This window comes from Lissotriton vulgaris, chromosome 1_1 (genome assembly GCF_964263255.1).
Source record: "Lissotriton vulgaris chromosome 1_1, aLisVul1.2, whole genome shotgun sequence".
NCBI classification, from domain to species: Eukaryota; Metazoa; Chordata; class Amphibia; order Caudata; family Salamandridae; genus Lissotriton; species Lissotriton vulgaris.
This window is the reverse complement of record NC_141685.1, coordinates 1,147,579,033-1,147,602,770: the sequence shown is the minus strand read 5'-3', so window position 1 is coordinate 1,147,602,770 and position 23,738 is coordinate 1,147,579,033. Positions and strand designations below refer to the sequence as shown.

The window sequence follows — 23,738 nt, the reverse complement described above, 5'->3', positions numbered from 1 at the left end:
AGGTAATTTTTTTACATTTTTGCCTTAAAGCATGTGCCCCCCCAAAAAAGAAAATAAACATGAAAACATAAAGCCACCTTAACATGGTGTTGTGAGTGTGCAGTAAAAAAAACTGACATACATTTTTTTAAATTTCATTTGATTAAAACAGAACTGGATTTTTCCAGCTAGCAGGTCTACTAGAAATAGGTATAAAAGACTTTTGAATTTTAATACAAATTTTCGGAAATTATTATTCATATTGACGCCAAAAAAAGATACAATTGACTTTAAATTGTTGTAACTTGAATAAAAAGTTGTAACACAAAAGAATGAATAAAAAATAACGATGACAAAGAATGGAAAGAAAAAGACTTTACAAAGTAAAACATTGTCCTGCCCGTCCTGGTACTGCAGTGCACTTTTTCATGTAGCTGTGCCCCTTTTATCAGGAAAGATGTTACCGCTCACAGTACAAGAGAGGCAATGGCGGAAGTGGGATGGTCCATTGCTCCATCCTTTGCCTTGGTGGACGGAAGCAAAATGTGAATGACAGATGAGCAGACCAATGGGCGAAGTGATCTGATCAGAAGCCCCTCTGTAAAAACGTACAGGGGGAACTGGGGGTTATCGGATAGCTGGGGGCATCCGCTTATGCTATGGACTGTTGCCAAATATCCATCTGTGAAAGGTCGGGATAGATGAAGAGAAGCTTGTATTTTAGCCATTGCTGGTGTAATTTGTATACTGCTGCTGACACTTGTTAAATAAAAAGACGTTTTTTTTAAAGCCCCTCTGTGACTGTATGTAAATACTTATTTTATATTAAAAAACATTTTTTTTACTATATGAGACTCACAATACAGTGAGGCTGTCACTAGGCAAGGCCTCAAAAAATAACAAGTTATCAGTGTGGCGATGGTGTAACACAAAGTTCGCCACCTGAAAAAATAATTTGAAACACCAATGCCGCTGATCCGAAACCAATGAGGCTAAGAACAGGAGTACCCCCGAGTGTATCAAAGGGACAAAGTACACAGAGAGGACAAAGGAGCCAATCAACCTATCAAAAGTGTTGTTTAATAATTTAAACAATGTAACAAATGAACCCAAAACAACACAAGGGCCACAAAGCCCTAAACGCGTCCTTTAGTGTGCTAATTGGAAAAATAGCAAAGGCACGCAGAATAATCCCATACAATACCTCTAACCACACAGCCCTACCCCTGAACAACCATTATCCACTTTCAGTACCCTGAAGCCGAGCAGGTGGTAAAAACAGAAACAACTGCAACCAGCCCCAGAACCGTGCCAGCAACAAACCTCCAGAAATGTTTCTTATCCCAGCTTCTGACTATAGAGCGTGTCTGAATGTGTCCCTCCTTTGGGGCTGAGTTTTGGCATCAATGTGGCATGCAGTTATCCCATGTAGAAATCCAGCACAGACCACAGGGTGCAAGCAGCCTACCACTCAATGTCTGATTTACTGCAGCCAGACACTTCTTGGAAGGGAACCAGAAAACATCAGAACTATTTGTAAACCATGCCTTATTTCACATCCCAACACCTAACAGGGGAACAAAGATAGCTATTGTTGGTCCTAGAGAGGACTTACTTATCTCTGCCCACAGCTTATTTTGTTTAAAAAAAAAGAAAGTATGTGCCAGGGTCCTTTTCAGGAGGCCACTGCGGCTTGCACCATCCATTGCACTACCAGAGCTCCCAGTACCAGTACCAGTACAACTATTAACCATTTTTCTGCTATAAGAGTAACAATGTAAACTATTCCAGGCCACCTAAAGCTATAAGAATGCAATGAAATAGTCTGAATTGTCTTATTTAATGTAAACTGAGTTATTAAACACTGCTGTACTTATCTCAAAATTAGACAGACAGCGCTACCGTGTGGAGGACTCTAATTAGTGCCGGTGCTCAGAATTAAGTGCCAGTACCCAGCACTGGAAAACACCAGTTCAAATTAAGCCCTGCTCTGGCCGAAGATAAGAATGCAGTTTTAGCACCCGAGCACCAATTCCCTCTTACAAGGCAATCAATGAGTGGAGTTCAAGAGATCTCTGGTGATAGCAAGGTTGACTCAATGCTGCATTTCTAATGACTAAGTAAGAGAGCAGCCTTATGCCGCCACATATAGGAGAAGTCTTGAGCAGCATAAGGCCTCAAAAACGGCCTTTTTAAAAACCTATGTACGGGGAACGCTCCAGAGGTAACACATTTTGCCTTGAATACTGAGCATCTGCACACCATTTCTGGTCTTCCAGTGCAGTACGTGCTGTGCACACTTCCCCTGTGGACACAGAAACAGGAGACACGTACGAAACCAGATAGCCAGGAATTGCCTCAATGGGGAAACGCAAAAGTATATGAAAACTGCCTTAAAAGCACTGCTTTGGGTGTAGGGGTTAGGGCTGAAGTCCCCGAGCAACATAATTAGGCTGGACAACCAAGTGACGTAAACTGCTTAAATGTCTAGCTGTGAAAGGTAAGCACTGCTGTCATAGTGTGCTGGACGTTCAGCAGTGTCTGGAGCACATCTCAAGGATAGGAGGCCTAATATAATATTCAGAGATGCATGCCCTGACCCCGATTTCTAAACATTAAATGTTACAGCACAGACAGCAGCAGCGCGAGCTTCCCTCGCACATAAAACAAGTATGCCACAGATGGTAGCAATCCACGCGCGCCACAAGGCAGATCACGTAGAGAAGGGGCAATAAAGGCCAGTCCTCACAGACCTCCGATCAAACATCTGAAATCCACCGCTGGCACTTAACATTTACGGGTGTTCAGCCCCCCTCAGTTGACTTTCATACCCTTGCCCTGCCAGGTTTCGCAGGTACCTGTGTGAGGTGCTGCTCCAGTTCAGTTTTTTTCTTTGGATTCTGAGACTTGACGTCTTGTTTATTCCATTTTATAACAAGTTCCAGAATTTAAAAATAAATCCTGGGCTGGATCCGCACATCACACATTGACTTGGGAAACCTGGCAGCTATGGTACCCACTCTGCCAGTGTTCAGAGTTTGCCACCTCCCTCCAATTGTCCTCTGCCTTTAGATAGACACTCACCACCCGTCCTTAGCCCACCATGTGTCGCTTTGTGTTGCCCAAAGCGCCAGAGAGGCCCTAAGCTGCCTTAAACGTATCCCAGCCCCAAATTGCACAGTGGACGGCCCTCAGACCTTCTCTGCTGACCCTTGGATATCCTCATACCACCTCTGCTGACCCATTGACTTTCACAGTGAGCCCTACGAGACCCTCAGTCCCTCTTCAATGCCTCTGAGACCCTTGTAGACATCCTCGACAAGTCCACCAGTCACCTTTCCCTGCCCTCTCACCTCCTGCACTGTCCTGCCAGCCTGTGCCCTACTCCCTAGCTATCTGAGCCCTGAGACTCCTGCATTCACAGTGCAACAAGGTACTTTACTAGTCTGCAGCTCCTAGACAACCACCGTTGCTGCAGTCAAAATCCAGACATTAAACCCCACGCAGTCACTCACAGTGCATATATAAATGCATAATCAACATACATTTTGAACTTTTTCATGCAATTTTTCACCATGGCCATGCAGTTCAATAGCAATGTACATGTGCCAGCCTTCGAAGCACTGCCTGCAAACTTCTGGTCCTAGGTTTAAATCCTGGTAAGATACCTCAGTAGGTTTGTGCACTTACTGCAGCGATCCTTGTGCAATCTGCAGGTCACGAGTGCCTATCGCGGGGAACAGTTCTTTGGGTTATGCGCCTGCTGGAAACCTCTGCAAGGGTTTTATGTGGAATAGCTGCAATCCTTGCAGACTTCCCTTCTTCTGAACTTGATAGATTGAATGGGATTGAGACAAGTAGTAATATTAATTGCAAAAAATACATTTTGCCTATGTGCTGCATATGTAGTACTTATTAGTAAATGTATCCAGTATATTAATACATTCAATGTATAGATTTAAGGCAACCATTCAATAAACAGAAATTGAATGCTAATTAAGTAACTATGAAAGGATCAAAAAGAACCAAAGACAACACCAAACCAAACAAATTATCTATCAAAAATACAAAATGAGCATTTATTAAGTATTACGCAATTAGAGAAAATATAATAATCATTCATTCACTTTCATGTCCATCATGCAAACTCACAGACACACTGAAAACAATTTAATAACATTGTTGGTACGATAAAATTTGTATTCGATAATAGTACATTGACAGAATATATAAAAAGCAGATTCAGTGAAAAACTGAGTGGCACAATTCAGTATATTAATATTCATTCTGTCTTCATTCATTCATAAATATTCAACATATCTGGTCTGCTTTACTCAGCAGTTCTTATGACACGATTGCTTATTTTTCTTTGCTAATTCTTTGTCTTAAGGGACCTTAACGTAGTACAATGATCTCACATCTGTCCTCTCTTGACCACTTTGGAAGTAATGAGATTCCTTACAACCTTGTTCCATCGGTGCACATTTTGCTCCTGCTAGCAAGATGTGGTGCACTTTTAACACCTAGCCAGGGCCATCCTGGCCATCAGTAACAAGAAGGGCGAGGGGCTCTTTTGTGGGCGTATTTTTGGCTCTGCTTTGACAGCCAGAGGAGAGCATGCACACAGGAGCAGGAGTTGCTAGCAGCTTGCACTGGTGTTGACCTAGGCCTTTTGATTTTACTAGATAGATAGATAGATAGATAGATAGATAGATAGATAGATAGATAGATAGATAGATAGATAGATAGATAGATAGATAGATAGATAGATAGATAGATAGATAGATAGATAGATAGATAGATAGAGGGATAGATAGATAGATAGATAGATAGATAGATAGATAGATAGATAGATAGATAGATAGATAGATAGATAGATAGATAGATAGATGTGGGCATTCAGCCAATCTTCTTCATTAATTGGTCTGTTGTTGTGGGGTGCACATGTTTCTTCTCTAAAGCATGGGGCAGTAGGAAATCCCATTTCAGGCATTGGCTAACATGACTGTGAGAAATGACATTGTGCTCTGTCACAAGGAGCACATCCGCACACAAAGTAGGCTCCTTCAGTGACAGGTACTACTCTGGCGATGGTTGCTTTTCAGGACCAAACAATATTTTATTTTACCCAATTAAAATATTAGTGAGGGACAGCATTACACCAACAATAACGTTTCACAAAAAACAGGACAAAATAAAGAAAGCATTAACAAAGCAAAAAGGCAAGCAACCAAAACAAGTCATATTGGCTTTGCCAGTGCTTGTTTCAGTGGATCTAGTGCCTCCTTGACATAGCAAAGAGCCTCACCAACGAGGGTTGTGCACCATAGTGTGAGGACCACTTTTTAAAGCATTCTAGAGTCCAGGCCCAGGGTATCCGTAGGTGGTACCAAATATACAGATCGGACTTCTCAGATCAACTAGGCCCATGAATCAGCTGCAATGTCACACCAAGGGCAGATTTAGCTCTATATGAGCTCCAGTTTAAAGGAAAATGATAACCATATCAATCCACCATCCAAATTTCAAGAGGCCTACATATTGGCTCCTAGACGTGAGTATGAGACAGCAGCCAGCCAGAGGAAGGGGCAGGACTTCCACGCCCAGCATTCCCTGCGGCCACTGCAACGCCGATATTCTGCGCCCAGAGGTGCCAACAAATGCAGCCAGGGGCTCCTGCAGTGCGGGAAGTGAGTGCCCGGGCCAAGAGCGAGCCCGGAAGAGGCCAGGCTGGGCCACTCCATTGAGCCCTTCACCTCAGGAATAAAAGGTACTTATTTTGACATTTGAAAAAACTTACAACCTGAACTTGTATAAATGGGCAAACAGAAGCGGCTGAAGAAGGGTCAGGGGTACCCAAGAAAAGTAAAAAAGCAAAGAAAATCTTAAAGCACACTGGCAGCAACTGTGTCCTTGATTGCATTGACAACTTACTTGTTGAATGTGAGAACATCTTAGAACCCCAAACAGTTGAGTCCCCAGGTAACAGCTGCCCTGTACCAGCTGGTAATATAGGCTGCTGTATTATGCCAGCAATCCCCAAAATGTTCATCAAGTCTGCATCCAAGAGGCCTGCAATATACCCTTCTATGGCAGGAAGTTCTAAAGAGGGGGTGCTTTCCATAATGTTGGAAAAAGGTCCCCCCCGGGCTGCACGTAGCAGACTTCCCTTGCAGTAACCGATTCTCCCACTTGACTGATTTGACCAGAACCCCCCAAGATGTTCCAGTGTGCCCTATAACGAATGTCACAGGAATTTGGCCAACAGCCCCCCAAGCATCCAAGAGGCATGACACACAGGCCACTTGTGAGCTTAGGGAGGAGGTGGGGGTTCTGAGATCCATGATAGTCGAACTTAAGGGGCTGGTGAAGCTACTTTTGGAAGCTAGTTGTAGCTCCAGCAAAAACCATGGGAGTAGTTTGAATCTGGCTAGACAATCAGCAGAAAGGATGCAGCCACCAAGCTACCAACCAAGCCCGGCTTAGCCCTCCCTTTATTTTCTAGTCTAGAATCCGCCCAGGCAAATAAAGACCAAACTGATCAGATACTAGACACGAGAACGCCCCAAGAAAAATTCTATACCCAATCCAAGAGCGGGCTGGACTATACCAGTGGTCAACGGCCCCACCCATAGGAAGGGGGCTGTTCCTTGCATGCCAGGAAGCCAGTTTGCTACATGAAAGGAATGTTTTAAGATCGGATCGTATAACACCATCTTTATGGCCAATGTACCAAAATTAGCTAACAAATATGGGAAAGAGGGTGGGGAATCTCTTAAAAACCAAGCGATACATTGGATCAGACATGTTAGGGGGTGCCGATCACTTATTAGGGATGACATCCTAAGAGCTAGGTGCCACAATCTCCGTGATCTACCATTTGACAAACACACAAAATAGACCCAGATAGACCCCACTGTTGTCTAAAATGTAAATCCCCACATGCAGATTTTGCACACCTCGCTTGGACCTGTTGCAAAATAAACAAGTATTGGACCGAAGTATACCGTACACTCTGGGAAATGATAGGCTTGGACCTCGACCCTACTCCAGAAGTAGCATTGTTGGGATACATGAGCAATATCCCAAAGCCAGTCCGGCAAAAAGAGAAATAGCACTCAAATGCTGCACCGACGTGCAAAGAATGGCTGAACAGTCTGGCATATTGCAACCTCAACTACGATTTCTATGCCTCCACTCTGCCTAGTAAATCCCGCCCACGGGAAATTTGGGGCCCTTTTAAACAATACACGGCAACAACACAATCACAGCCTACTACACGGCTAGAACGCGGGCATGTGCCTGCGGGTATTGGCTAATCCACTGGAAATTGTACATTGGATACAGAACTGTGATATTCAAAGTGAGTGTATGTTTGTTTTCCCATACTGTGATTTGATTGCACTGTAGAAATAAGCACTTGATGCTGCGTTTAGTGAGGGTGAAGATTACGCAATTGCAACGCTGATTGTCCAGACTGAATAAACTCATGTGGAGATAAATGTCATGCAATGCGCGAACCTCTGTAACACGTACTGTAATGTCACACATGTCATTGAACTGGAGCTGGAAACATTTATTGTGCTAATTCTGAAACTGGGAAATACAGTTTTTTTCAAAATCTACCATTTGACAATATAGAGTTATTGCTCAGAAGTGAAGAATTGGTAGAAAACCTGATATCCCTTGACACTAGAACTTGCCCACCAGGTACATCTACCATTCAATTTAGGCGGTGCTTGCCTATTGGCAAGGAACATGCGTGGTATCCCCGCACAACTGATCGTCCCAGTCCAGACACTCCCGTAGGACCAACAGATTGACTCCCTAATCCTACAGCTTCTCATTATACTATTGAGCATACTTTATCCATAAGCCGCCCCCATATCGAGGAAAGTCCGCTGTAATGCATTGGGGGTGGGTACAAAGAAGGCTAAACGGCACTTAGCAGTAGCGGACCACCTTTGTGCAAGGGGACACCCTTAGGCACTAGTGTAGCAGCCCATGATGAGTAGCAGGTATCACTGGTTCGAGAGACCCTGAATACTTGTTTAATTTGTGCCCCGCCAACATAGAGCTAGGGGCGAACCTAAGGCTTATCACTTGGAATGTGGCTGGGCTGAGCAACAAATTGTCACTCCCCCATTGGAATAACTAAATGGAGGGTTTTGACAGTTGCCTTTTTCAAGAAACTTGGAGCTTAGTCCCAGCATACAAGCCGGGATACGTTAGTTACCCTCAGCTCTCAGTTTCATCAGGGAAAGGCCACCCCACTGGAGGGTTGCTAATATGGGTCAAAATAGCCCTAGGCTGCAAGATTACATCTCTGTGTTCAGATAGTCTAGATATATTGGGGATCTGTTTGAAGGGTAGTGAAGTCAAATCTAGAGATATCTATAACATGTATGTTAGCGGAACAAGGGGGGGTCGTCCACCAATCACCATTAAAAATCTAGAAGAACAACCGGATAAAAGAACCTTCCAAAAACCGTTGTTGATCGCAGGCGACCTGAATGCGACTTTCGAGCCCTTAGATAAAAGCGATGTGACTGAGGCAAGTTAGGAGGATGCTGAGTGGTCTGTCCCTCCATTAGATCTCCCCCCGATCAAGAAATGGTCCCAGCTTATGCTTCAAATAAAAGCTTTAACCCTTGAGTAGACAAAATGGGTGCTCACTCCTTTAATAGAGTAAGCAGCCCGAGCCGAATTGATTACTTTCTGATAGATCTGAGGCTATGGAGCATAGTTATTGATTTGTCTGTTGATGAATCTATCGACAGCAATCACAATCCACTGACTCTAAGCATGACTGCCTTGGGTGGGTTCCATTACTCAGAAATTAGGTCACCTGTTAACTAAAGTAGTCCAGGTATCCAACGATAAACGCCGCTTAAAGTGGCGCAAGGTGATTCTGTCCGAAGACAAATTATCGGGGCTGCACAATGATCTCATGGAAGGTATCTCCAAACTAGAGTTGCTCCTAGAAAAAGCAGAAAGCTTAGTGGGGGCAACCAATGTCCACACAGCCCTCTTTAAGCAACTAGGCTCATATTTCAACGTAGCCAACCAGCCGCGAACACACAGGACCAATAAAAGGGATCCCCCTACTTGGTTCAATAAAGAGTGTTGGATTTCCCGAATTGACTTAGCTAAGGCATTAAAATCTAAAGTCAGAGGGGATATATAAACCGCAAGGAAGGAATTCAAATTTTCCCTTCAAAAAGCCAAAAGAGTGTGGGATGAAGTACGCTGGCAGAATCCCAACGAAGCTTGTGAAAAAAGACATTCAAAGAGGTTCTGGGCATTAATAGTCTGGGGTGATGAAGAAGGAGCAAATCATATTATGGCATCAGCCTGTTATGATCACTTCCATCAACTCTACCAAGGCAAGGATGCACATATATTTCCCAGGGAAGCTTCAACCATTGTGGCTTTGCCTAGGGACAGTGACCTATTCACGCTAAAGGATATTGAAGCTTCCGTTGGTAAAATTGTTCCTTCGAAAGCCCCAGGTCCTGACGGTATACTGGGTGATCTATTTCTTTATGACAGCCTGAACTGGACCCGTTGAATCTTTTTGTTTGCAAATGCCATAGCAAGGGGTGCCCTGGTGCTCCTGGTGAGGGGCTGAGGTGGACACCATCTATTAAAAAGGGGACAAAGAACTCCCTAGCAACTATAGGCCCATAAGCCTAATAGACGCTAAGCAGAAAGTATTCTCCCGAGCCCTTTTGCAGAAAATTCAGATGTGGGCTGATGAAAATGAAATTTTAACCCCTTTCTAAGCAGGATTCAGGGAAAACACCGGGACAGTCAATCAGGTGTTTCGACTCCTCTTCCTTTACTGGAAGACAGTGGTTATTGGTAAGGGCAGTTTGTATATAGTCTTCATAGATTTGAAGACCGCATTCGACTTAGTCCCAAGGCAGAAGCTGTGGCAGGTACTTAATGACCATGGGAGTCCAAGTTAAAATCCTAAACCTAGTTATAAGGTTACATGAAGACAACTCTGCTAGAGTGAGGTGGGGCACTCAAAGGGAAACTTACTGAACTTATCCCTGTCGACAGGGGAGTCTGACAGGAGTGTGTTTTAGCGCCCGCACTTTTCTCACTATACATGAACGACATAGTAAGATTTCTCTCTACAATACCTGCTAATGCCCCAACCCTAGAAGGGGAAAAGATTGTGACCCTTCTTTTCTTAGACGACACCCTGCTGGTGTCCAAAACCCCCAGTGCACCTTAGTTACTTTTGGATAGATTTGAAAGTTTTTGTGATATGCGGGGTCTAGTGCTAAACACCACAAAGACAAAGTTTATGACCTTAAATCCCCACAAGTCTTATAGGGGCAGCCCATTACTGGGAGGAGCAATGTTAGAAAGGGGAAAGACGTTCGAATATTTAGGTATCACATTTTCTGAGAAAATGTTGTGGAGACCTCATGTCCAAAAGATGGCTCTGAAACACAAACAGATAGTCTGGGCATTAAGGAAAGAACATCACCAGTCATCAAGTAAACCAATAGCTGTGGCCATGCCAGCATATGATGCAAAGGCGGTTAATTCTGTCGTATACAGAGCAGAACTATGGGGCTCTGAAAACCTAGAGGAGATGATTAAATCTGAGCACTAATTTTTGAGGACCCTGGTATCATTGCCCCAGAGCACCCCACTTCACTCCCTAATGCTGGATATGGACAGGAGATCAATACGTAATATCGCCAAGCTTTGTCCTCTCTTATTCTGGATTAGACTTAGATCTGTCCCGGAGCTCTCCCCTTACGCAAATGCAATGTCAGAACTAATTTGCCTTGATAAAAAACAACGAGATCAAATGGCTCTGCAATGCGAGGAGGCTCCTTGCAAAAATATGGCTGCAGAAAGCCTGGGACAATTATAGTATACCCTTGCCACGAAGGAGTATAATCAAGCTTCATTACTGGGATTGGGTCCCCCAGAAAGCCTGTCAGGCAATCATCCTGGGGAAGGCTCACATTGGAATTTAGATTCTACAAGCAAACCACCTACTTGAAGCCCTAGCTAGACTTAATCACAATTCCGCTTGACAGAAAATTGTACATCCAGTTTAGGTTTGGCTCACTACCTTTGTTTGACTTTCAAAGTGGGTGGCAAAACGATAAATTAGTGCCAAAAAACTGTCCTGGCTGCGAACACTACAAAGAATCTTTGCCTCATGTTATGTTCGCTTGCCCGGTCTATTTTCAGCCCAGATCGAGGTGGCTAAAACCAATTGGTAGGCAATTGGGCACATGCGATCCCCAGGCAGTTATGAGAATCTTTAAATCAGATGCAAGACCATTGTTCGCCTGCGCCAATGCTAAATTCCTTGGCCACATGTGGCGTATTAGGTTAAGAGTTCTGGACAGAAAGTTGTGAGGCTGCACTGACACCTTAAAGAGATTGTCCCCATTTTAACTGCAAAGTTGCTATATCTATGTACTGTATGTTTTTAGGTCTCGGCCAGGCGAAAACAGTGCATCCGCTGCTCTGCCATGCAGAGGCCTTTTGGAATCCATACGATTCCAGTGTGTATGCGGGGAGACAAACGAGACAGAAGATGTGCACACGGGGATTGGATGCTTTACTGGCGGCGTGATACATTGGAGACTTTTTTTTCCCGCCGCCAGTAAAGGCAGTTCCCGCGTGCACATCTTCTGTCCTCCCCATAGCGGGCCGCGCTTGTTTAATTATATCGTTTATTGTAAAAAAAAAGTTAAAATAGTTGAGGCATCTTTTTACTTCATGCTTATAATTTCTTTTTTTTTTTTAAATGATGGCTGATGTATTTTAAAATATCCAATCAAGAAGCAATCATTGTACGGTAGTTAACCTGTGAGGAGCTATGATGGAGGAAACCTATATGGCATGTTGCTGAAATAAAGTTTTGGGGAATTTGGTAATGCTTTTTGATTTACTCCTGAGGCTACCGCAAAGCTCCTTCTCTTCGGAAAATATCTAAAAACAATTCTGTTAAAAATCCTCAGAAAACGAACTTAAGTCATTGGAGGCAGCAACAATGTTACCAGTAAATGGAGAACACCCATTATTCTGGGAAGGTCTTATCTACCATGGATAAGGCCCCATAGACTATAGATTAAAGACACATTTGGATTCCAGGATTTATTACTTTGTAGATCCCGCCATTGACGCCAGATTGTTATTCCAAATGAGACCTCATCACTAGCTATATAGCAACATACAGGTGGATTGAGATATCGTGGGCTGCACCTTGCAAGGATAGAACCCACCCTTCGCTGCACTCGCGAACCTGCTCTGTGAAATATTCGTTGCCCCTGAACCATAGATTGCTTCCCTCCTATGTGCAGCAAGAGACAGGGCGAGGAACCTGAAACCGTCTCTTCTCTATATCCCCTCCAGATCCTGCAGGACATGATGAAGGAGATTGACTATGATGGCAACGGCACGGTGTCCTATGAGGAGTGGCTGAGGGGAGGCCTCACCACGGTCTCCCTGTTGGTCCTGCTGGGGCTAGAGACGGTATGTGGGGTCAGACCTTTAGGGGCATCCAAGACTGTTGGGGGGGCTCTGTAAGAAGCAAGAGAGGGGTGCGAGTGGAGGCATCAGCTTCAACGGAGAACTAACGCTCTCGCCATCTCTTTCTTCCCATCAATGTTTCCCTGCATCGCCCTCTATCTCTGTCTGTCTGCATCTCCATTCATGGTCCTCGTTTACCAAATATTTCCCCTTCCTCTTCTTCCTCTCTGATTCCTCTCGATCTTTCTGTCACTTGGTCTGTCTCTGTCTTTATTTGCATCCTTTACTTTGTTTTTTTCCTTTCCCCTTTCTCTCTATTTCACACCCTTCATTGCTTCCGAACCCTATCCTGTCTTCTACCAATTTCCATTGTTTTTTCTTTCGCTCTCACTCACTCCTTCCACTCTTACATCACTCTGATTCCCCCTGTCCGGTACTCTCTGTCTCTCTCGCTCTGCCTCTCTCTGCTTCCCTCTCTCTCTCTCTCTCTTTTCCACGCAGAGTATGAAAGATGACGGACAGCACATGTGGCGCCTGAAGCATTTCAACCGTCCTGTTTACTGCAACGTCTGCGAAACCCTCCTGTTCGGGGTCCGGAAGCAGGGCCTGTGCTGCACCTGTAAGTCTATGAACCTCCTTCTTGCCAAACAAGCCAGCCTTGCCTTTAAAGTTGTCTGCGGTTCCTGTCAAACAGGAAGTGTGTGCATCAACTTTAAAACTGACATTGGTAGCTAGTTTTATGTCAAGAATTATTGTGGTAACTGTAGGAAAGATGGGCACATGTTGTACTTACTCTATTCAAAGTTTATTTTATTGCTTTTTTTTCAGAAAAAACTAAAACATAACACAGTCACAATAATTCGTTTTTTAAATATCGAATCTAATTCCATCAATTTATACAAATAAATAGATGGGTTCAGAAATTTACCAGTAAACACAGTCAATAAGGAAATATCGCTTAAGATGATATTATATTCAGTCACGATATGGGAGATGCACAAGTTCAAATGAGCCACTCCTTCACATGTTAGGGTTTGTAAAGTGCATAATAGGAGACGTATCTAGAAGAGCTGTACATAGTCATACCAGTGGTACATACGAACGTGCTATCGATTGGTGGATAACATAAAGATTTGATGGTAAAGGATGTTTGATATGACACATACGCTACTGGACATACCAGTAGATAATGATATATTCCTATTTACAGATCTGGCTTAACAGGATCTCGGAGTCTGGTAAAAAAAAAAATTGGTAGTTTTATTTAGCGCGAACCAGACCCGAGACGGCGGGTATCAAAGCGCTTTACATGAGCACCAGTTTCGTTACAGAAGAACACATTCATTTTTGTTAGGCACAGGGAGATTAGGGGATTTGCCCAGAATCACAGGATGTTGAGCGTCGTTATTGAGACTCAAACCCGGTTCCCCAGCTTCGAGGTCAACCACTCTAGCCGTAAAGCTACATCCTCTCCCCATCATTCTAGAGACTAGAGGCGTGAACTGAGATCTAGTTTATTCTAAGGGAGGGGCTAGGCCTGACTTACAGCAGGAGGGCATTGGAAAGAGAAGAAGACGCCTGAATGATCTGTCACGAGATGGTGGGCAGTGGGGTTTGAGGACCATTATTTATGTATTCGGAGGCTTTCTGTAGCGTAAGCCACAATACCACGACCAAGAACTTTACATTAAATTAGGCATGTAGCCAATTATTTTATCTAGCATGTATGGTGTTCAAAGATAGTTGAAAGCACAGTCTAAGTATATACAATGCAAGTGTATCCACCAACATAACTGGAAGGTAGCAGTATTATTGAAGGGTTGTATGACACAACCACACTTTCCTTTCCCATGCATTCCTTAACAACGCGGGCAGAACAACAAATGCGTCTGAACCACATATTCAATTTACAACACATGTCGTTACAGACTTGCGTAGGGGGGCTCTGGACTTTGGCGTAGTATAATTTACTATTCCAAATCCAAATCCAATTCCCGCAACAGTAAGCCACTTTGCCTAACGCATGTTGTTGTAACGACTTGCGTTGTAAATGGAATACTTTGTTCAGACGCTTGTGTTGTTCCACCCGTGTTGCAAATGGAACGCATTGTTCGGCGGTCGTGGTATTTGCTATTTCCCTTGTGGAATAAGACTTTGTGAAGGTGATTGGCTCATGATGCTTATCGGAGTGTTAAAAAGCAAGGGTCACTTCTGGGGACCCTATTCGTCTGGTTAAGTAAAGGTATACTTAAGTCAGGAGGATTCTTCCCTGCTAGTTAACTGAACTATCTAGCAAGAACCCTCTCATTTCTCGAATTCTATGTAAGAGGTTGTTGTTCGGAGGCCCAGAGGGATTGTGTTGGAAGACTGTTGGTGCTGCATTTGTCAGGGATTGTCTGAGTTTTTTTGCTTCTTAATTTTCGGGATTTCAAGTGTGAGCATTTCTTTGTTCCTAGAATTTCAGTTTTTTCCCCCTGAACGTTTCATTTCTGATGCAGGGATTTAGAAGTGATAGAAACCATTCTAAGAAGGCTTCTTCTGTCCATTGGAAGCCGCTTCATGGGTCTTAGAACTGTGAAAACCTTTTGTGTTCAAGACGAGTCTTGCTGCAGTATTCGGCACCGCTTGCAACGGCGAAAGGCTTGTTTTTTGGAATACATGTAAAAAGGGCAACTCTGTATTTTTTATGGGTAGAGCTAAGGGTGGTACTGAGGACAACTACTGTAGGTTGCTTAAGGTGTGTTGTTGCTGTTGCACAGTCCTGGCTTTGTGTGTTTTGTGTTCATGAACAGGTAGTATCTTGTGAAGCAGAAAACCTAGACATTTTGCTTTATTTATAATAACCAGTTTTTTAATCGGGTGTTTGACCCCATCTTGTTCAGTAGAGTATTAAGAAGGGTAGTATGATGAACCGTATCAAAGTATATGTCGACTTCAATGACCATCAGGCACCGTTAGTGTATCGGTTTCTAAGTTACAACCCTCCCTAGTGCTGCATTGGCTTGAGTCAAGGTAGTTGTATCTGGTACTGTGTTCTTTTGGTCGAAAATTCACACTGGTTTGCCCATGAAGGGAAGCACTTTTACTGGTCTGAAAGTGTTGTTTGATCTGTGTCAGTGGAATGTTTCTTTATCAAAGGCTTGATCTGATCTTTTCTAGACTATCTGGGAATGTTCCTGATTTAAGTGAAAAATGTATGCTCTACTGCCATCTTGATGAAATGTACATCAGTACAGGTTTGGTTTAGAAGGAAGGGATGGAATCGTCCACATGCGAGAAGGGGTGAAACTTTCTCAATCCTTGGGTATGCGGTCAAATGATTCCCCTATGTTAGAGAATTTTAGGAGGTAGAGTTTGGCTGATGACAGAGAGTGTGATGGAGGGGACCTAAGAACATTTCTAGGATACGTTTTGAAGGATAACATATCTATTGTGATGTACTGACCTGCCCCGTCTCTCCCTTGCATGCTCACCTCATTTTGCCCCTGCACTCTCCTTGTCTGTCGCTTTTCTTCACCCGCTCTCTCTCTTGACCTTTCTCTTTTATCGTGAGTCTTCTCTCCTAGCCTGCTCCCTCCTCACTTCTTCCTTTTCCTCATTTGCCTGTTTCCTCACCTGCCTTTCTCCTGACATTTTTCTCACCTCATAAAACCCCCTTCCTTATCTCATGCCCTCTCCTAACCAGCCAGTTTTCCTTGCCTGCCTTTTCTCCTAACTTGCCTTCTCTTCTCACCTCTCATTTCTCTCTCACACCTCCCCTTCCCTTCTGTTTTACCTCACTTATTTCAGTTGCTAACCAATTGCCACACCATCTTGTTCCTGTCTTGCTCTCTCCCCTCGTACTTTTCCCCTCAGGTGTGCCGTGCTCTGTAGTACCCTGTTTCCCCCCCTTTCTTGCCACCCGTCATCATCTGTCCACTCTCATTAACCTGTCTTCTTGCCAGCTGTCCTCTGCTGTTCCCTTTTGTTACTCGCCCCTCCCCTCACCTGCTCCTTTTCCTCACTTGCCCTTCTCTACTCACTTGCACCCTCTCCTCACCGACCTCCTCGTCTCATCTGCTCCCTCCCTTTAACCTGCCTCTTTCCTCACCTGCTGTCCTCTACTGTTCCCTTCTGTCACCCATTTCCTCCCCTCCCCTGCCCTTTGCCTTGTCTGCCCCTCTTCTCACCTGTTTCTTCTCCTTACCTGCCCCCTCTCCTCCCATGTCCAGTGACTTCAGTAAACAGATGGAGCCTTGGCTTCTCAGTGGTTTCTGTGATGATCTCATCTATCGTGTCTAGGATCTTCTGTTGTGGGGTGTTTTAAAGCAATTGTACTAGATTATTCATCCAGTATTATGTTTCTTGGCCTTGACTCTTGTCCAGTGCTGTATTAAACTCTGGGGGAGATTTACCAAAAAGTCCCGCAACGCTGCACATCCCCCTGTGAGACTGTGCTGCGTTGTGCGACAGGGAGGGAGCCGGGGAGCTCATATCTTCAGAAATATGTCTCTCTCCTCCCTTTCCGTTGCGCCAGTGCTGATTTCAGCGGCCAATCACCATCCACACAACTTAGCGCCTTAGCGCTAGGGTGTGTGCATAAATCAAGCATTGGTTTTGTACAGGAAGGGAACCCTTCTTATACAAAATACTATGCCTAGACATAATGGAAAGATTGTCCCATTTTGTATGTGTGCTGCAGAGTGCAGCACGCATGCAAAGTTGGAAAAGCACGGAGAAATAAAAGGATTTCTCCTGCTAACAGCTCTTTTGACGGGGTGTTAACTTTTGGAGCAAAACCATGTATACAATTCTTTGTTAAAATGGTTTTACGTCAAAAGGCTTGGGTGGTTGCATGGGAATGCCCATGTTCCACCCATGTAACGCCCCATCTGCGCCAAGTAACGCAAAGCAGTGCATCGCGCTGCTTTGTGCTACTCTGAGGGTGCTTTCCAGCACAAAACAAGTTTTGCACTGGGAAGTGAATAGCAAAATAAACATTTCGTACTGGTTAGTGTCACTTTTGTGATGCTAACCCAGCGCAAAAATGTTTGTAAATCTCCCCCTGTGTCTCACCTGTGCTGTATAAAACTTGAACTAAAATTAAAAAGCAATTAAAAAAATCTTTCCTTTTTCTGACCTCTTTCTCCCACCTTCTCTGTGTCCCCAATATCTTACTTCCTTTAAAACCTTGCCTCCTCTTCCTAGTTTGCAGATACACTGTGCATGAACGCTGTGCTGGCAAAGCGCCCTCCTGCTGCATCAGCACCTACGCCAAGTCCCGCAAAGATGCCAACGTAAGTCTTTTTGGGGCCAACACCATGAACCAAACAAGGGGGCAAGTTTCACATATCATCTTAAAAAAATATTGTATCCAAAATATTGACCACTATAAAATCATGAATAGAAGTATATGTAGGTATGTATAAATTTAAAATTGTTAATAGTACAATTATACTTACCTGTGTTAATGTACATTTACCATATTGTGGTTAAATATTTTAAAGGACTATATTTTGGCTGTCGATATTCTGGCCAAGCATTGCTGCCTCCTCTCATAATGATCTCTCACCTTTCACCACTCCATCTGCTCAATCTCTTCCTCCTCGCTCTTTCAGCATCATCTCCCTCTCTGGCCTCCACATCTCAGTCTTTTATCTATGCAATTTTTCAGTCCTCCTCCCTGTCACCCAGCTCTTTCTTTTTCTGTCTGTCTTTTTCTTCGTCTCTAAATCTCACTCATCCAAGTGGCCCACTCGCAATCAATATTTTGAGCGCTTGAAACACATAGTGTCAAGGATAGTCAATATAGAAACAAGCTATAGGGCAATGTTGTCATACATTTTAGTGTCCCATCCCCAAACGCGTGACCTTGCTGGCTGCAAAAACATATATCAGCCTGCAAAATGCAGACTGCAAGATACTGACTTGCACAATGTTTTAATGTAATCATCACAGGCGAGGATAGAATCACTATTCTCTTTTTTATAAGCCCTTTCTATTCAATTTTTACATGGCAGGCGGGTATCTACATGTAGTGTATGTCTTAAATCTTCATATATTAGTAAGAGAAACACACAAATCTCAAAATTTCCGTGATCAGTAAAGCAGTAATTCCTGGAATTCGGCATACATGGAAATTTAGATTGTGAAATATGGAAGTGATCCCTCCGAGTATCCCAATTTGCTTCTGTTTCTACATACAACTTTGTATATGTATATTGGTTCTTCGTAATGACACGCCAGCCAATGCCTTTCAGCCAGTCCTTCACCCTAGGAGCTTTATCAGACCTCTAGGATTAGGCAACATTCCCTTGGCCAAAACAGTTAATCTCTATGAAACACCTTGCAGCCAGAGAAACACCTAACTGCTAACACCCTAGAGCCCCATTGTGGCGAGAGATCCACAGGCTAATCCATAAGCTTGTTAAGACAGCTGTAACACTTACCCAGTAGTTTTCAATTACTTCACAATTCTAAACAGTAAGGAAAACATCAACCATCTTTTGACTGTATCTACAGCAGGTGGGGTCTAAGTCTCACTATTTTCCAACAGCACTCCGGGCGTATATACTCTCTGAAAGTACTTAAATTGGATCAAGTTTAGCTTGATAGATATGACTAGATATCATGGGACCACTTTCACCTCCCTCTTTTTGTCATCATCTATTGGACTCAAGTCTTGTTTCCAACAGGCTTTCAGCCTAAGGAGTGACTCAAGGGCATTCATTACTAGTAATCAATACATTTAAGACCGTCCTCATTTGCTCACTTCGCCTATTACTTCTTTGGCATCCAGTGGACTGAATTCAGGAAAATGCAATTAATGTTCGGTATAGTTCTAGGGCATGACTCTACTACAGGCATTTATGGAACTGCCATTTATGGATTCTTCTCTGAGCCTAATGAAGAACTTAATACACCCTTTTTCCGCATAAGCCCCTAGCTTCAAACTCCATCTCCAGATCTGAACAGGAATTTCAGCAGATCCAAACTCTCAAATAAATCTGGTTTAAAGTGTAAAGCAGTGTCCTACATCCAGACAGCCATTAGCCATGGTTAGCTGGGCTGCCAAGTTGTAAAGGTGCATATCTGCCAAGGCCACCATCATACACCGATTGGGTACACTTACAAAACAGAATCTATCATATTTTACCCACCTGCAGAAAGATGTAGGAGCCTTCACATAAAGTTTATGTTTATGTTTGGGGGATTTATTAATCGCTCGTTTACCGAAAGGTCTCTTAGCGCTATGGGAGATAGGAGAAACCGCCCTCTAACAGTAGGCTTGGGTGAACAGCCAAGTTTTCCGTTTTTTTCTGATACTGATGTACTCAGACGTTAGTCTGATGTCAATCGGCAGGGAATTCCAGAGTTTTGGGCCGAGTACAGAGAATCGAGAACCACCCATTCTCTTACGCTTAAATCTAGGGATAGCCAGCATATTCATAAAGACTGATTGGAGATTCTGTTTGGGAAGGTACAGTGAAATCTTTGTGGAGATGAATTTGGGGCCCGTCTCATGGAGTGCATTGAAAATCATGAAGCCTGTCTTAAACGTGAACCGCTGGGTCACAGGAAGCCAGGGAAGCTTCTTCATTAGTTGCTTGTTATGACAATGTCTCGGTTGCTGAAAAAACCAACCTAGCTGCCTGATTCTGGATCAGCTGCAATCTATGGATTTGATTGGCAGGAAGACCCAAATAGATAGCATTGGCGTAATCAGCCTGCACATAATCAAGGCCAGCATGATTACCCTGCTTACCTATCTAGTAAATAATCTTCTGGTTTTCTTGAAAGTCCTTAGATGATAGACGCACAAGGAAGTGACCAGACTGATCTGTTCATGCATGGACAAGTTGGCATTGATTTTGATCCCAGTCTTTTGACCGGGTTCTTAAGGATAGGTGGGGTGCCCAATGCAGCTGGCCAGTGTCCTGGCGTCCAATGACGGAGTCTGTTATTGGAAATGACTATCTCTGTTTTGTCAGAGTTTAATTTGAGATGGTTGTGACTCATCCAGTCTTTAATAAAAAAGCATGGTATTTTGGAAGAAGACTTTAGATTCCTCCAACATTGTCAATCTGGAATATCAACTGCATATCATCTGCATAGCTATATACCTTCACTCCCCTACTTTGGAGGGATTGAATCAGTGGGACAAATATAAATATTGAACAGGTGGGGGGAGAGGGATGCGCCCTGAGGTACACCACAGGTGATATTGACCCTGGCTGAGTTAAATGCATCGAAAATGTGCTGTAATCTCATAGGGGTAGTTTTGGAGGCATGTAAACTTTCCTAGGGAGTACAATAATCTTAACTAAAGCTACCTTAACCATTTTTTGAAGTGGGACAATGTCCCAACACAGAAGGTTCCGCTTTACCTCCTCTCCTAAAGGTGCCATGTTGAGTTTCTAGCACAGTGTCAGCTGTAATGTCCTTCCCTAAATAATTTCACACATTGTGAATATTCCCCTGGCATCAGACTGAATCGGGAAACTTTAAAGCAGTATTCCTGCACGCTGGTAGGTTACGTCATGTGGCTCCAAGTGGATGTCATTCTGCTCTGGAAGTGATGAGCAGATCTGCACATAAATGTCAACCATGCCTGTTGACATCAGTTGCTTTTTTAGGCAGTCTGCGCCTCAGACGCAGATTGACATGGCAAGTATGCAGATCTCTAGATAGGGGCCTTTTTAGATGAAAAAAGAGTCCAGCTCACAAACGGGGACCAAGGAGCATTGGTGAGGATTTTGCAGTTGGATAGAGTATCCACTATATAGATTGTTAACAAAGATAAGTAACTTGTTCTTCTGATGGATACTTCTAACCGCAGATTCTTCACCTTGTGAATTGATGCCATAGTAGTATCTCCCAGATGGTGGGTCTATCAACTGGTTCAGACCAGAAAGTCCTGCAGGACAGAATGACTAAAATGCCCCTCTCAATGTACCTGACTGTTGAGGCAGTGTTTCGTGAATGTATGTACAATTGACCACATAGCTGCCTGACACATGTCCAGGACAGGTAGTCTACGTGCTAGCACAGTGGCAGCAACCTTAGTTCTGGTGCAATAAGCCTTCTACAGGGTCCTTCACAAGAGCATTCAAATATATCATGCTAAGAACAATCCATCGGGAGAGGGTTCCCTTTTGCTCTGCCTTACCCTTTTCTTTACCCGCAGGACCCGACAAACTGCTGATCATCCACCTAGTGTTTCTTGATATGATCGATATGAAAACTTAGTGGCCTCTTAAGGCCCAAACAATGAAGTCTCTCTTCCCCCTTAGAGGTATGGGGTGGCCCAATCAATTCCGGAAGGATGATAGTGTACCTGACATGAAAAGGAGTGACCACTTAGGGAGAACTAAGTTCAAGTCTCACTGTGGTATGATAAATGGTTTTGGTTAAAATACATGTTGCAAACCTTTCAACAGCCATGTCACAACAAGTGAATTAAGTAAAGAAGGCTGATCCAGCATCTGGCAGAAAGCTTGGACAAATAGTCTTTAGCAATGCCAAAGCAAGTTGGCCATGTACAAAACAAACAACAAAACTTCAGTCAAAATGGCTTTTAGTAGGTCAATATGTCGGGTACTGCACATATTTACCAAAAACTGGCATACACCCCTTTTTTAGAGGGACATCTCACTGCCAAAATGACATCAATGACTTCAGGAAGAAGGTCAACTGCTGCGGCCTCAATCTCCAAGCATTGAGATGTAAAGTGTGCAGCCCAGGGTGCAGTACTCTGCCCTGCTGCTGTGACAGAAGATCCTCCCAAAGCTGCACCTTGATTGTAGGAAAGATGCTCGTGCCCAGGAGTTCCAGGCACCACTCTCTACTGGTCCAATCTGATGCCATTAAGATGACTTAGGCCCATTCTTCCTGATCCTTTTCAGAACCAGGGCAGGAGAGGCAGAGGTGGTAAGGTATACAGGAGGCCCAAGCTTTACTCTAGACGGAATGCATTTCTGAGAAAGATCCGCCTTGGAAACTCCAATGTGCAAAAGTGCTGGCATTGCAGCAGTGGTGAAAAGATCAAGCAAGGGTTCCCCCCATGGATCAAAGAGGACCTGCACCACCCCATGTGTAAATGTCATTTTTGATCCGCTAAGCGTCATTGGTTTGTCCAATCTGAAGTTTAGGGATCCTGCCAGATGGTTCACCAACAGAATAATAACCTGGTGGTACAGCCACTTCCAGAGATGTAGAGCCTCCTGGCACAGGATCCAAGATCCAACCTCTTCCTGATTGGTGCAGTAGCACATGGCAGTGGTGTTGTCCATGAGTACCTGCACCAGTCTTCCTCTTGATGGTGATCAGGAAGGGCTTCAACACCAAGTGAATCACCTCAATTCCCAAAAAAACGATGTGGCGTTGAGTCTCTGCTGAGAACCAAGGCCACTAATATCCACTTCTCCCAGATGGCCTCACTAATCCAGATGCAAAGCAGCAATCACATCTGGGTGGGGTAGAAAGCGGGGTCTGACACTGACCAGTTGCAATCTGATAGCCACTTTGGCAGGTTGCAAGAAGTCTTTTCTGAAATCTGGGTACAATCCGACATATTCCCTTAGTGGTGTGCCTATTGGAACTTGAGGTCCCACAGCAGTGCCAGACTGGGAAAACAAAGCAGTGCTAGAAAACTGTGTCAGACCAGCCCCCTTAGGGTGCATAGAAAGTGTACAAGAGGGATTTGGGTGGTTTTCCACCCAAGAAAATTTGGGAGAAAGTGGCAAAAATTGTGCATTCTACAACACATTTATCATTATACATTCAATTGTATTAGCTTTTAAAGCATAGTAAATGACCTTACAGTATACCAGGAATTCCATCCACTTAAGCAATTAGAATTAGGCCTTTTTCACATGTGTGGATTATAGGTCCAATTAGAAAGTCTACATATAACACGTCAAAGTGCAGCTAAGACTCCCTTTTAATGAGTCAAGCTATCATCATGCTAAAATGGCACTGTAGGCATGTCAAAAAGCAATGTCTATAATGATGTATTAACAAGGAAGACAATGTTTGTTAAACATGTCATCCTCAAATCACATGACAATTTGTGTTACAGTGATTTATAATACAAATATACTTCAATTACTGAATCAATACGTTTTTAACACAGGAAAGCCTAAAAAGCTAATTTAGTCCTTCATGCTGGCCATTTATTAACCCCAGATCCTCTATGGTCTTATCTGAAAGACAAGGTCACCTCGCGACAATTACGGACAGGGGGCTTCTCACTGAGTGCGGGC

General features: G+C 43.7%; 1 protein-coding gene across 8 annotated transcripts in view; it reads left to right on the top strand.

Annotated features, from left to right (window-relative positions):
- DGKA (diacylglycerol kinase alpha) overlaps window positions 1-23,738 on the top strand; it is a 458,241-nt gene that overhangs the window by 326,440 nt on the left and 108,063 nt on the right. For all 8 annotated transcript variants that reach the window (XM_086963960.1, XM_086963920.1, XM_086963969.1 and 5 more), the window contains 3 exons: window positions 12,379-12,498; window positions 12,997-13,114; window positions 17,683-17,771. In XM_086963960.1, coding sequence (XP_086820086.1) covers window positions 12,379-12,498; window positions 12,997-13,114; window positions 17,683-17,771 — 327 coding nt within the window. The remainder of the gene's footprint in view (window positions 1-12,378; window positions 12,499-12,996; window positions 13,115-17,682; window positions 17,772-23,738) is intronic.